General features: G+C 41.8%; 1 protein-coding gene across 1 annotated transcript in view; it reads right to left on the bottom strand.

Annotated features, from left to right (window-relative positions):
- LOC140281953 (pregnancy-specific beta-1-glycoprotein 5-like) overlaps positions 1-15,578 on the bottom strand; it is a 50,089-nt gene that overhangs the window by 9,485 nt on the left and 25,026 nt on the right. The window contains exon 2 of the mRNA XM_072376474.1: positions 11,520-11,837. Within this exon, the coding sequence (XP_072232575.1) occupies positions 11,520-11,837 (318 nt within the window). The remainder of the gene's footprint in view (positions 1-11,519; positions 11,838-15,578) is intronic.

Consider the following 15,578-nt stretch of genomic DNA (forward strand, 5'->3'; position numbering starts at 1 on the left):
CGTCAGGCCGAGCCCCGATATCCAGAAACATTTCATATTTATATTCAGCTTTATCCCACAGAGGTCGTACTCACACCCGACAGGGTATAATTGGCCAGTTTTTAGTGGCATGTCGTGTTCTTTGGATGAGATAAACATGTATCTAATGTACCGGACCTATCTGCCCTAATAGTGACGCTTTATCTGACCCAGTTATTCTGTCCCGCTGTGTTATCCTAAAATCTTGGACATACTTTGCGAGGTATGAGCTGAGTAAACAGGTACTAAATAGGAACATAGATTGTTTAGTGACATACAGACTATGAATACATAATGTCTAAGAATAAAGCCAATTATAACAACTCTTTAAAAAGCTAAAAAGTCTGTTAGATGGCTTCAAACAAAGCTGAATGAAAAGCAATGAAAAGCTTCAAAGCCTCGTCCGGTCATCGCTAATTTCCTGTCATATAACGTTATTTTTTATGAGAACAAGTCAAATTAAATACCAGAACATCCAAAAGTACGAGCTGTTCCTCCACACGTCTGTTGCCGCCAGTTCTAAAGCTGTACTGCGATCTACTTCCTGCTTCAAGGGATTTCCTTCCAGAACTTTCATCATTCCCTCCTCCTGTAAATAAAGAAAGGTGCTTTGCTGCCACCTGCTGATAGTATGTAGGAGGAGGAACTCATTACTCCATTTTTCCATCCATCATCTTCCTCTGATCTGAGGTCGTTTCCAGGAGTTATATCCAGACATACCTCCCCAGCTCCTCCTGGGGGGTCCCGAGGAGTTTCCAGGCCTGATGGGATATATAATCCCTCCAGAGAGTTCTGGTTCTGACCCGGGGCCTCCTCCCAGGAGCCATCCTAACCAGATGAACCACCTCAGCTGACTCCTTTCTATGTGGAGGAGCAGTGGCTCCACTCCGAGCTCCCTCCGGATGGTGGAGCTCCTCCCCCCGGATGGTGGAGCTCCTCCCCCATTTCTCAGGCTGAGCCCCGCCCCTCTCTGAAGGAAACTCTAAAACCGGATTAAATTCTGTTTAAAGTGAGCTCCAGAATACAGACTGCATGTGGTCTAACGGCAGCTTATTGGCTGTCAGATTCTGAAGCGTCCGTTTCTAAAGTGTCCGTTTCTAAAGTGTCCGTTTCTAAAGTGTCCGATTCTAAAGTGTCCGTTTCTAAAGTGTCCGATTCTAAAGTGTCCGTTTCTAAAGCATCTGTTTCTAAAGTGTCCGATTCGAAAGCGTCCGATTCGGAAGCGTCCGATTCGAAAGTGTCCGATTCGAAAGTGTCTGTTTCTAAAGTGTCCGATTCTAAAGTGTCCGATTCGAAAGTGTCCGATTCGAAAGTGTCCGTTTCTAAAGTGTCCGTTTCTAAAGTGTCCGATTCTAAAATGTCCGATTCTAAAGTGTCCGTTTCTAAAGTGTCCGATTCTAAAGTGTCCGTTTCTAAAGTGTCTGTTTCTAAAGCATCTGTTTCTAAAGTGTCCGATTCGAAAGTGTCCGATTCGGAAGCGTCCGATTCGAAAGTGTCCGATTCGAAAGTGTCTGTTTCTAAAGTGTCCGATTCTAAAGTGTCCGATTCTAAAGTGTCCGATTCGAAAGTGTCCGTTTCTAAAGCGTCCGATTCTAAAGTGTCCGATTCTAAAGTGTCCGTTTCTAAAGTGTCCGTTTCTAAAGTGTCCGTTTCTAAAGTGTCCGATTCTAAAATGTCCGATTCTAAAGTGTCCGATTCTAAAGTGTCCGTTTCTAAAGCGTCCGATTCTAAAGTGTCCGATTCTAAAGTGTCCGTTTCTAAAGTGTCCGTTTCTAAAGTGTCCGTTTTTAAAGTGTCCGATTCTAAAGTGTCCGTTTCTAAAGTGTCCGATTCTAAAGTGTCCGATTCTAAAGCGTACGATTCTGAAGCGTCCGATTCTGAAGCGTCCGATTCTGAAGCGTCCGATTCGAAAGCGTCCGATTCTAAAGCGTCTGTTTCTAAACGATTCTAAAATGTCCGATTCGAAAGTGTCCGATTCTGAAGCGTCCGATTCTGAAGCGTCCGATTCTGAAGCGTCCGATTCGAAAGCGTCCGATTCTAAAGCGTCCGTTTCTAAAGCATCTGTTTCTAAAGTGTCCGATTCTAAAATGTCCGATTCTAAAGTGTCCGTTTCTAAAGTGTCCGATTCTAAAGTGTCCGATTCTAAAGTGTCCGTTTCTAACGCGTCCGTTTCTAAAGTGTCCGATTCTAAAGTGTCCGATTCGAAAGTGTTCGTTTCTAAAGTGTCCGAGTCTGAAGTGTCCGATTCTAAAGTGTCCGATTCTAAAACGTCCGATTCTAAAGTGTCCGATTCTAAAATGTCCGATTCTAAAGTGTCCGTTTCTAAAGTGTCCGATTCTAAAGTGTCCGATTCTAAAGTGTCCGTTTCTAACGCGTCCGTTTCTAAAGTGTCCGATTCTAAAGTGTCCGATTCGAAAGTGTTCGTTTCTAAAGTGTCCGAGTCTGAAGTGTCCGATTCTAAAGTGTCCGATTCTAAAACGTCCGATTCTAAAGTGTCCGATTCTAAAGTGTCCGATTCTAAAGTGTCCGTTTCTAAAGTGTCTAATTCGAAAGTGTCCGTTTCTAAAGTGTCCGATTCTAAAGTGTCCGTTTCTAAAGTGTCCGATTCTGAAGCATCCGATTCTAAAGTGTCCGATTCGAAAGTGTCCGTTTCTAAAGTGTCTAATTCTAAAGTGTCCGATTCTAAAGTGTCCGTTTCTAAAGTGTCCGATTCGAAAGTGTCCGATTCTAAAGTGTCCGATTCGAAAGTGTCCGTTTCTAAAGTGTCCGAGTCTGAAGTGTCCGATTCTAAAGTGTCCGATTCTAAAACGTCCGATTCTAAAGTGTCCGATTCTAAAGTGTCCGATTCTAAAGTGTCCGTTTCTAAAGTGTCTAATTCTAAAGTGTCCGTTTCTAAAGTGTCCGATTCTGAAGCATCCGATTCTAAAGTGTCCGATTCTGAAGCGTCCGATTTTAAAGTGTCCGATTCGAAAGTGTCCGTTTCTAAAGTGTCCGATTCTAAAGTGTCCGTTTCTAAAGTGTCTAATTCTAAAGTGTCCGTTTCTAAAGTGTCCGATTCTGAAGCATCCGATTCTGAAGCATCCGATTTGAAAGTGTCCGTTTCTAAAGTGTCTAATTCTAAAGTGTCCGTTTCTAAAGTGTCCGATTCTGAAGCATCCGATTCTAAAGTGTCCGATTCTGAAGCGTCCGATTTTAAAGTGTCCGATTCGAAAGTGTCCGTTTCTAAAGTGTCCGATTCTAAAGTGTCCGTTTCTGAAGTGTCCGATTCTGAAGTGTTCGGTTCTAAAGTGTCCGTTTCCAAAGTGTCCGATTCGAAAGCGTCCGATTCTAAAGTGTCCGTTTCTAAAGTGTCCGATTCTAAAGTGTCAGATTCTGAAGCGTCCGATTCTAAAGTGTCCGTTTCTGAAGTGTCCGATTCTAAAGTGTCAGATTCTGAAGCGTCCGATTCTAAAGTGTCCGATTCTAAAGTGTCAGATTCTGAAGCGTCCGATTCTAAAGTGTCCGTTTCTGAAGCATCCGATTCGAAAGTGTCCGATTCGAAAGTGTCCGATTCTAAAGTGTCCTATTCGGAAGTGTCCGTTTCTGAAGCATCCGATTCGAAAGTGTCCGATTCGAAAGTGTCCGATTCTAAAGTGTCCTATTCGGAAGTGTCCGTTTCTGAAGTGTCCGATTCTAAAGTGTCCGATTCGAAAGTGTCCGATTCTGAAGCGTCCGATTCTAAAGTGTCCGTTTCTAAAGTGTCCGATTCTAAAGTGTCCGATTCTAAAGTGTCTGTTTCTAAAGTGTCCGATTCTAAAGTGTCTGTTTCTAAAGTGTCCGATTCGAAAGTGTCTGTTTCTAAAGTGTCCGATTCTAAAGTGTCCGATTCGAAAGCGTCCGATTCTAAAGTGTCCGTTTCTAAAGTGTCCGATTCTAAAGTGTCCGATTCTAAAGTGTCCGATTCTAAAGTGTCCGATTCGAAAGTGTCCGATTCGAAAGCGTCCGATTCTAAAGTGTCCGATTCGAAAGTGTCTGTTTCTAAAGTGTCCGATTCTAAAGTGTCCGATTCTAAAGTGTCCGATTTGAAAGTGTCCGATTCGAAAGTGTCTGTTTCTAAAGTGTCCGATTCTAAAGTGTCCGATTCGAAAGTGTCCGATTCGAAAGTGTCCGATTCGAAAGTGTCTGTTTCTAAAGTGTCCGATTCTAAAGTGTCCGATTCTAAAGTGTCCGATTCTAAAGTGTCCGATTCGAAAGCGTCCGATTCTAAAGTGTCCGTTTCTAAAGTGTCCGATTCTAAAGTGTCCGATTCTAAAGTGTCCGATTCGAAAGTGTCTGTTTCTAAAGTGTCCGATTCTAAAGTGTCCGATTCGAAAGTGTCCGATTCGAAAGTGTCTGTTTCTAAAGTGTCCGATTCTAAAGTGTCCGATTCTAAAGTGTCCGATTCTAAAGTGTCCGATTCTAAAGTGTCTAATTCTAAAGTGTCCGTTTCTAAAGTGTCCGATTCTGAAGCATCCGATTCTAAAGTGTCCGATTCGAAAGTGTCCGTTTCTAAAGTGTCTAATTCTGAAGCGTCCGATTCTAAAGTGTCCGATTCTGAAGCATCCGATTCTAAAGTGTCCGATTCGAAAGTGTCCGTTTCTAAAGTGTCTAATTCTAAAGTGTCCGTTTCTAAAGTGTCCGATTCTGAAGCATCCGATTTGAAAGTGTCCGTTTCTAAAGTGTCTAATTCTAAAGTGTCCGATTCTAAAGTGTCCGATTCTGAAGCGTCCGATTTTAAAGTGTCCGATTCGAAAGTGTCCGTTTCTAAAGTGTCCGATTCTAAAGTGTCCGTTTCTGAAGTGTCCGATTCTGAAGTGTTCGGTTCTAAAGTGTCCGTTTCCAAAGTGTCCGATTCGAAAGTGTCCGATTCTAAAGTGTCCGTTTCTAAAGTGTCCGATTCTAAAGTGTCCGATTCTGAAGCGTCCGATTCTAAAGTGTCCATTTCTGAAGCATCCGATTCGAAAGTGTCCGATTCGAAAGTGTCCGATTCTAAAGTGTCCTATTCGGAAGTGTCCGTTTCTGAAGTGTCCGATTCTAAAGTGTCCGATTCGAAAGTGTCCGATTCTGAAGCGTCCGATTCGAAAGTGTCTGTTTCTAAAGTGTCCGATTCTAAAGTGTCCGATTGTAAAGTGTCCTATTCGGAAGTGTCCGTTTCTGAAGTGTCCGATTCTAAAGTGTCCGATTCGAAAGTGTCCGATTCTGAAGCGTCCGATTCGAAAGTGTCTGTTTCTAAAGTGTCCGATTCTAAAGTGTCCGATTGTAAAGTGTCCGATTCGAAAGTGTCTGTTTCTAAAGTGTCCGATTCTAAAGTGTCCGATTGTAAAGTGTCTGATTCGACAGCATCCGTTTTTAAAGTGTCCGATTCGAAAGTGTCCGATTCGAAAGCGTCCGATTCTAAAGTGTCCGATTCGAAAGTGTCTGTTTCTAAAGTGTCCGATTCTAAAGTGTCCGATTGTAAAGTGTCCGATTCGAAAGTGTCTGTTTCTAAAGTGTCCGATTTTAAAGTGTCCGATTCGAAAGCGTCCGATTCTAAAGTGTCCGTTTCTAAAGTGTCCGATTCTAAAGTGTCCGATTCGAAAGTGTCCGATTCGAAAGTGTCCGATTCGAAAGTGTCTGTTTCTAAAGTGTCCGATTCTAAACTGTCCGATTCGAAAGCGTCCATTTCTAAAGTGTCCGATTCGAAAGTGTCCGATTCGAAAGCGTCCGATTCGAAAGTGTCCGATTCGAAAGTGTCTGTTTCTAAAGTGTCCGATTCTAAAGTGTCCGATTCTAAAGTGTCCGATTCGAAAGTGTCCGATTCGAAAGTGTCTGTTTCTAAAGTGTCCGATTCTAAAGTGTCCGATTCGAAAGTGTCCGATTCGAAAGCGTCCGATTCTAAAGTGTCTGTTTCTAAAGTGTCCGATTCTAAAGTGTCCGATTCTAAAGTGTCCGATTCTAAAGTGTCCGATTCGAAAGCGTCCGATTCTAAAGTGTCCGTTTCTAAAGTGTCCGATTCTAAAGTGTCCGATTCTAAAGTGTCCGATTCTAAAGTGTCCGATTCGAAAGTGTCCGATTCGAAAGTGTCTGTTTCTAAAGTGTCCGATTCTAAAGTGTCCGATTCGAAAGTGTCCGATTCGAAAGTGTCCGATTCGAAAGTGTCTGTTTCTAAAGTGTCCGATTCTAAAGTGTCCGATTCGAAAGTGTCCGATTCGAAAGTGTCTGTTTCTAAAGTGTCCGTTTCTAAAGTGTCCGTTTCTAAAGTGTCCGATTCTAAAGTGTCCGATTCTGAAGCGTCCGATTCTAAAGTGTCCGTTTCTGAAGCATCCGATTCGAAAGTGTCCGATTCGAAAGTGTCCGATTCTAAAGTGTCCTATTCGGAAGTGTCCGTTTCTGAAGTGTCCGATTCTAAAGTGTCCGATTCGAAAGTGTCCGATTCTGAAGCGTCCGATTCGAAAGTGTCTGATTCGACAGCATCCGTTTTTAAAGTGTCCGATTCTAAAGTGTCCGATTCGAAAGTGTCTGTTTCTAAAGTGTCCGATTCTAAAGTGTCCGATTGTAAAGTGTCCGATTCGAAAGTGTCTGTTTCTAAAGTGTCCCATTCTAAAGTGTCCGATTCGAAAGCGTCCGATTCTAAAGTGTCCGTTTCTAAAGTGTCCGATTCTAAAGTGTCCGATTCTAAAGTGTCCGATTCGAAAGTGTCCGATTCGAAAGTGTCTGTTTCTAAAGTGTCCGATTCTAAAGTGTCCGATTCGAAAGCGTCCATTTCTAAAGTGTCCGATTCGAAAGTGTCCGATTCGAAAGCGTCCGATTCTAAAGTGTCCGATTCGAAAGTGTCTGTTTCTAAAGTGTCCGATTCTAAAGTGTCCGATTCTAAAGTGTCCGATTCGAAAGTGTCCGATTCGAAAGTGTCCGATTCGAAAGTGTCTGTTTCTAAAGTGTCCGATTCTAAAGTGTCCGATTCGAAAGCGTCCGATTCTAAAGTGTCCGATTCGAAAGTGTCCGTTTCTAAAGTGTCCGATTCTAAAGTGTCCGTTTCTAAAGTGTCCGTTTCTAAAGCGTCCGTTTCTAAAGTGTCCGTTTCGAAAGTGTCCGATTCGAAAGTGTCCGGTTCTAAAGTGTCCGATTCTGAAGTGTCCGATTCTGAAGTGTCCGTTTCTAAAGTGTCCGATTCTGAAGTGTCCGTTTCGAAAGTGCCCGAAACGGACTTCCAATTTCCGTCAGTAAATCTACCAGGTTACAGTTAGGAATAATAACCACTTGGTTAGAGGATGAAAACAATCGAGGCTGGAGCTGAAACTCATGCTGTTTAATGCCATCATCCTACTAAAAGACGCCATTTTAACTCTTCACTTGCAGTTGATCTGAATCACCACTAGAGGGCGGAAACTCTTCACCAGTAATTGTGGGTAATTTCCTGAGTTTCCTCTACTAACACTCCTCCTCTGCCTCGTTCATCGGATACTCATCTGACAGGTTTTAATCTCATTTCTCAGTCACAGAAAGTTAATGATGATGTTCTGGTTGCTTCTAAGTGCCGGAGGTCGGTCCGGATTACACAGCTGCTGAGTGGGTTTCAGCAGCTTTATGTTAATCTCAAACCCCCGTAAATCCTGCCCATCATCCACATTCACACTGAAACTGAAGTAAAGACACATTTGATACCAGGACATGTGGAACTTTATTCACCAATAAAAGTTAGAAGGTTTTTATTGTGTTTAAAAGCAAAGAGAAGGAGCTGAACATGATGAACAACATCACACCATAAAGACAGATTTACAGACAGAGGGTAAAAATCTGCTGCACATCCCCACCACAGGCTGCTTCCTGAGAGCTTAAAGAGGTCAAAGTGGAACTTTAGGACGTTCATGAAGAACAAACTAACTTCAGGGATTGTTTTAACCTTTTAATCTTAAAACTGTTGGAAGTCTTTGATTAATTAAAATATTCAGATGAACTTTCAGGGATCAGATGTTCAGTTTTAGGTGGGATTCCTCATATTATTGATGGATAGAAAACACTCTGAAAAGGACAAACTAAGTTTGGGCTGAAAGAAGAGACATTTCAACATGCTGTGGTGCAGCTGCTGGTTCTGCTGGAGGCTGATTCAAACAGGCAGGTCTTCTTTTATAGAGGAAACCAGCAACAAGAACAACTATGAATACAACTGAAAGACCAACGATCAGTCCAAGAGAGTCATCCTCTCTCCTCCATCCTCCTCTCCTCCATCCTTCCCTCCTACTTCCTCCTCTCCTCCATCCTTCTCTCCTCCATCCTTCCCTCCTCCATCCTTCCCTCCTCCATCCTTCCTTCCTCCATCCTTCTCTCCTCCATCCTTCCCTCCTCCATCCTTCCTTCCTCCATCTCCTCTCCTTCCAGCCTGGTTCCCTGCAGGTGAGAAGCAGGTGTGAGTATCAGCTGTCAGGGAGGTGATGACTGAAGAACATTTCCTCTTCAAACTGCTGTCACACATTATCTACTGCACTCTGATCACTGCACTCAGACCAGCTGCTTTCTACAGAGTCTCATCAACAACATCTTTAGAAAACATCTGATCTGAGATGTTTCACTCTCACATCAACAAGCAGAAAGCTGCTTCAGCTCTGATCCAGAGACACACTCAGACTCAGCTCTACACACTCACCTGCTGGAGGAACTTCCAGGTAGATGGTGCTGATGGGCTCAGTCTTCAAAATTCCTCTCTTCCTGCGTTTTGTTCCTCTCTGGACGACTCGACACTCATATGTTCCTCCATCATCAGTCGTCACATTCTTCAGACTCAGAGACACGTTTCCATCCTTCATCTGTCTGTCCTGCAGATCCACCCGGTTCTGATAAGATGGATGCTGGCCTTCTGGGTCAAACTGACCATCTCTGTACAACAGAACAAATTCTTCTGACTCCAGATCAGTTCTGCTCCACTCTACACCTATGATGTTCTTGTTGTTGTTGGGAACTCCACATCTCAGAGTAACATCTTCTCCAGCTTCAGCTTTGATGATTCTCCGTTCTGCAGGAGAGGAAACAACACAGAGCAGAGAGGTTAAAGAGGTCAAAGTGGAACTCTTCACTTCCACAGCAGCATCAGAGTGAGGAGACACCAAAGAGACCACACTGCTCTGAACTGGACCTCAGGAGGTCTGATGAAGCAAAGGAGCTGAAACTGGTTCTGAATCATCAGCTGATTTCCCTCTTACAGCTAAATAAGTGAACCCCAGAGAATCCACAAAGAAAACTTCCCTTTCCACTGGATGATGGACAGATAAACAGCTGATATTCACATGATAAAGATTAATAAGGATCAGCAGCAGAAAGCCAAAAGGACTCATTAAACAGAAGCTGAACTCATTTCTCTGCTTCTAATGAGCACTTTTCACTTTTCTGTCATTTCTCATGTTTGTCTTTGAGTTGAACAGGAAACATCTTCCTGATCATTGGGATTCAAAGCAGATATTTGCTGTTTGTCCTGCTGTGAAGGCTGAGCATCATGTGAACAGTGTCAGGATCTAAAGAAGTTCCTTTGTGATCCTGCTTCAGGATCTAAACTGCAGGCAGCTCTGTGGCTGATGATCAACATGCAGACATGTAGCAACCAGCTGGAAAGGCAATGGAAACACTTTCAGCTTCACTCCTAAACTAACTGGCACAGCTTTCTCTGCAGCATTGAACCATGAACAGCATCAGCTCAGTGTGTTGAACTGCTTTAAAGCACAGCTGCATGTTTCAGCAGCTGAAGAAAAGCTGCTCATGTCCTTTTATTTCTCCATCCTCACAGTCTGGGCCCAAAATGTCCAAGTGCTCATGTTCTCCTCTGAGGGCTTTTTCTGCTCTGCTGCTGTTTTTAGGACAGAAAATAAAAAGTGGACCACAGTCGGCTGCTTTCTCTCTGCTGGAGATGATGGGGGGGGGGGGGGGGGGGGGGGGGGGGCTCAACAGGACTCAGAACACTGACTGGTTCATGATAATAAAATCCAGGACGTGTTTAACATGTTCAGCTTCTGTCTTTGTTCGGCTCTTCTGTGGTTCTACATGTTGAAATGATCTCTAAGAACCACAAACAGCAGCAGGACACTCACAGCTCAGCTGTTCACACACATCACATCTTACCAGCTGCTGCTGGTTCTGCTGGAGGCAGAAACGACTTCAAACAGGCAGGTTTTCTTTTACAGATCCAAAGAACAGCAACAGCAACAAGAGATATGACAGCTGACAGAGCAACGATCAGTCCAACCATCGCTCCAACAGATAGACCCTTCCCTCCTCCATCCTTCCCTCCTCCATCCTTCTCTCCTCCATCCTTCCCTCCTCCATCCTTCTCTCCTCCTTCCTTCCCTCCTCCATCCTTCTCTCCTCCATCCTTCTCTCCTCCATCCTTCCCTCCTCCATCCTTCCCTCCTCCATCCTTCCCTCCTCCATCCTTCCCTCCTCCATCCTCTCTTCTTCCAGCCCGGTTCCCTGCAGGTGAGAAGCAGGTGTGAGTATCAGCTGTCAGGGAGGTGATGACTGAAGAACATTTCCTCTTCAAACTGCTGTCACACATTATCTACTGCACTCTGATCACTGCACTCAGACCAGCTGCTTTCTACAGAGTCTCATCAACAACATCTTTAGAAAACATCTGATCTGAGATGTTTCACTCTCACATCAACAAGCAGGAAGCTGCTTCAGCTCTGATCCAGAGACACACTCAGACTCAGCTCTACACACTCACCTGCTGGAGAAACTGCCAGGATGATGCTGTTGGGCTTTGATTCTTTCCTCCTCTGGTCTGTTCCTCTCTGGATGACTCGACACTCATATGTTCCTGTGTCGTTAGTCGTCACATCCTTCAGAATCAGAGACACGTCTCCATCCTTCATCTGTCTGTCCTGCAGATCCCCCCGGTCCTTATAAGATGGATGCGGGCCTTCTGGGTCAAATTGTTTGTCTCTGTATAAAAGAACATATTCTTCTGGCTTCAGATCAGTTCTCCTCCACTCTACAACTATGATGGTTTTGTTGTTGTTGGGAACTCCACATCTCAGAGTAACATCCTGTCCAGCTTCAGCTGTGATGTTTCTCTTTCTTTCTGCAGGAGAGGAAACAACACAGAGCAGAGAGGTTAAAGAGGTCAAAGTGGAACTCTTCACTTCCACAGCAGCATCAGAGTGAGGAGACACCAAAGAGACCACACTGCTCTGAACTGGACCTCAGGAACTGCTCTGAGCTGGTTGACTCTCTAAAACCCGCCAGGATCAGATTTTATCAGAGGATTACGTTTTCAATTTAAATGGACTTTCATCATCTGTCTCATGGTAATCCTCAGAGCTTGAATAAGGCCAACTGGATTTCTTTTTCTTGGTTCTTGAAGATGTTTCCCACCACAACTCAAAAGCTTCTTCAGCTCTAAACCAGGTGATGGGGAGAGTCAGCTCATAATGAGAAGAGATCACACTTTGCAGGTCGTTAAGGTCGTGTGTGTCAGTGAACCATCTGATCAATGAGGAGGTAATGATCAACAAACTCACCAGAAGTGTTTCTCTTCCTGCGGTTTGTTCCTCTCTGGACGACTCGACACTCATATGTTCCTCCATCATCAGTCGTCACATTCTTCAGAATCAGAGACACGTCTCCATCCTTCATCTGTCTGTCCTGCAGATCCACCCGGTTCTGATAAGATGGATGCTGGCCTTCAAGAAAATGCTGATCATCACGGTAGAAAATAACATAATCTTTATCCAGATCAGTTCTCCTCCACATTACAGCCATGATGGTTTTGTTGTTGTTGGGAACTCCACATGTCAGAGTAACATCTTCTCCAGGTTCAGCTTTGATGATTCTCTGTCCTGCAGGAGAGGAAACAACACAGAGCAGAGAGGTTAAAGAGGTCAAAGTGGAACTCTTCACTTCCACAGCAGCATCAGAGTGAGGAGACACCAAAGAGACCACACTGCTCTGAACTCTTCAGCAGAAAGTGACTCAGTACAGAATATGTGAAGCATCTCTGATACATGTAGGTCAGTGAAGGTGGAAGTCAGGGAGAAGACAGAAATAATTCAATAATTACACACAAACATAATGCTAAAACATCATCCTGCCTCATGTCACCAACTTAAAAACATGAGCAGAAGCTCTGTAACGTTGGTGTTCTCACGCTGTAAATCAGGTTTGTCCTTTTCCTTCTTCACACCACAGATACGAACAGTTTGGTTCAGCTTCACAGCTAAAGCTCACCTGATGCAGCCGACCCGAGGCTGACAGCCAGAGTCAGAACCAGAACCAGCAGCTCAGATCTCACAGCTGCCATTTCTGCCCAGAAACTGATGCTGATCCAACACTGAGGTTCCTATAAAGCACCGTATGATGAGGAAACTGTCCAGGGTTCCCTCAGAAATGTCTCTCTGTGAAAAAGAAGCATGAAAGTAAAGCAAATGACACGTAAAGAGGAACAGATGGTGGCAGGTAAGAGTGTGCATGTATCTGTGCATCTGCAGCATGTCTTCAGATCACATGATGCTGAAACACATGGAGCAGGTTTGAGAGCACATTTATTCCACAAAGCTTTACTGGACAGTTCTAGTTTACTTTAAATACTTTCTCTCTTTAGTTTATAAGATGCATTTACCTGCCTTGGCTCAGATGCAAACAACACTTTCTGTCTGATGTCCATGTACGAACATACATAAAACATTGCCTCAACATACGCAGAAATTCAGGCAAACAACATTCAACCCTGAAACAATAACAACCATATGAATTAACTGCAACACATACAAAGCAAACCACCTGCACACGCCAACCATAACACACACGGAATCACTCACCAGTGCGCCACACATACCTGTTAAACAGGTGTCCTGTTTACATTGGCTGAAAATCACAATGCAGCTGCACGTCCCAACATGCCGTGCTGCTGTGATCCCTCCTCCAATCCACTCTGATCTTTTTACAACAAGCGAACTGTAAAAAAAAAACATTGAATTACGGTAAATACAAGAAGGTGCAGCCCACTGAAACTGATCCTTTGTCAATGACAGTTAAAGAGAGTGAAAGTGAGTTAAACACAGTTAAAGACATTCAAAGACAGTTATAATGAGTGAAAGACAGTTAAAGACGGTTAAAGACATTCAAACACAGTTAAAGACAGTTAAAGACAGTCAATGACAGTTAAAGACAGTTAAAGACGGTTAAAGACAGTTAAAGACGGTTAAAGACATTCAAACACAGTTAAAGACAGTTAAAGACAGTCAATGACAGTTAAAGACAGTTAAAGACTGTCAATGACAGTTAAAGAGAGTGAAAGTGAGTTAAACACAGTTAAAGACATTCAAAGACAGTTATAATGAGTGAAAGACAGTTAAAGACGGTTAAAGACATTCAAACACAGTTAAAGACAGTTAAAGACAGTCAAACACAATTAAAGACAGTTAAAGACAGTCAATGACAGTTAAACACAGTTAAAGACAGTTAAACACAGTTAAACACAGTTAAAGACAGTTAAAGATAGTTAAAGACAGTTAAACACAGTTAAAGACAGTTAAAGACAGTTAAACACAGTTAAACACAGTTAAACACAGTTAAAGACAGTCAATGACAGTTAAAGACAGTTAAACACAGTTAAAGACAGTTAAAGACATTTAAACACAGTTAAACACAGTTAAAGACAGTTAAAGACAGTCAATGACAGTTAAAGACAGTTAAAGACAGTTAAACACAGTTAAACACAGTTAAAGACAGTTAAAGATAGTTAAAGACAGTTAAACACAGTCAAACACAGTTAAAGACAGTTAAATACAGTTAAACACAGTTAAACACAGTTAAACACAGTTAAAGACAGTTAAACACAGTCAAACACAGTTAAACACAGTTAAAGACAGTTACAGACAGTTAAACACAGTTAAACACAGTTAAACACAGTCAAACACAGTCAAACACAGTTAAAGACAGTTAAAGACAGTCAATGACAGTTAAACACAGTTAAACACAGTTAAAGACAGTTAAACACAGTTAAACACAGTTAAACACAGTTAAAGACAGTTAAACACAGTTAAACACAGTTAAAGACAGTTAAAGACAGTTAAAGACAGTTAAAGACAGTTAAACACAGTTAAAGACAGTTAAAGACAGTTAAAGATAGTTAAACACAGTTAAACACAGTTAAAGACAGTTAAAGACAGTCAATGACAGTTAAACACAGTTAAACACAGTTAAAGACAGTTAAAGACAGTCAATGACAGTTAAAGACAGTTAAACACAGTTAAACACAGTTAAAGACAGTTAAAGACAGTCAATGACAGTTAAAGACAGTTAAACACAGTTAAACACAGTTAAACACAGTTAAAGACAGTTAAAGACAGTTAAACACAGTTAAACACAGTTAAACACAGTTAAAGACAGTTAAACACAGTTAAAGACAGTTAAAGACAGTTAAACACAGTTAAACACAGTTAAAGACAGTTAAAGACAGTCAATGACAGTTAAAGACAGTTAAAGACAGTTAAAGACAGTTAAACACAGTTAAACACAGTTAAAGACAGTTAAAGACAGTTAAAGACAGTCAATGACAGTTAAAGACAGTTAAACACAGTTAAAGACAGTTAAAGACAGTTAAACACAGTTAAAGACAGTTAAAGATAGTTAAACACAGTTAAACACAGTTAAACACAGTTAAAGACAGTTAAAGACAGTTAAAGACAGTTAAAGACAGTCAATGACAGTTAAAGACAGTTAAACACAGTTAAACACAGTTAAAGACAGTTAAAGACAGTTAAAGACAGTCAATGACAGTTAAAGACAGTTAAACACAGTTAAACACAGTTAAAGACAGTTAAACACAGTTAAACACAGTTAAACACAGTTAAACACAGTTAAAGACAGTTAAAGACAGTTAAACACAGTTAAACACAGTTAAACACAGTTAAAGACAGTTAAAGACAGTTAAAGACAGTTAAACACAGTTAAAGACAGTTAAAGACGGTTAAAGACAGTCAATGACAGTTAAAGAGAGTGAAAGTGAGTTAAAGACGGTTACAGACAGTTAAACACAGTTAAAGACAGTTAAATACAGTCAAAGACAGTCAAAGACAGTTAAACACAGTTAAACACAGTTAAAGACAGTTAAAGACGGTTAAACACAGTTAAACACAGTTCAACACAGTTAAACACAGTTAAAGACAGTTAAAGACGGTTAAAGACAGTCAATGACAGTTAAAGAGAGTGAAAGTGAGTTAAAGACGGTTACAGACAGTTAAACACAGTTAAAGACAGTTAAAGACAGTTAAACACAGTTAAACACAGTTAAAGACAGTTAAAGATAGTTAAAGACAGTTAAACACAGTCAAACACAGTTAAAGACAGTTAAAGACAGTTAAACACAGTTAAACACAGTTAAAGACAGTTAAACACAGTCAAACACAGTTAAAGACAGTTAAAGACAGTTAAACACAGTTAAACACAGTTAAAGACAGTTAAAGACAGTCAATGACAGTTAAAGACAGTTAAACACAGTTAAAGACAGTTAAAGACAGTTAAACACAGTTAAACACAGTTAAAGACAATTAAAGACAGTCAATGACAGTTAAAGACAG

This window comes from Leuresthes tenuis, unplaced genomic scaffold (assembly GCF_036924035.1).
Source record: "Leuresthes tenuis unplaced genomic scaffold, fLeuTen1.0.hap1 SCAF_22, whole genome shotgun sequence".
Classification (NCBI taxonomy): domain Eukaryota; kingdom Metazoa; phylum Chordata; class Actinopteri; order Atheriniformes; family Atherinopsidae; genus Leuresthes; species Leuresthes tenuis.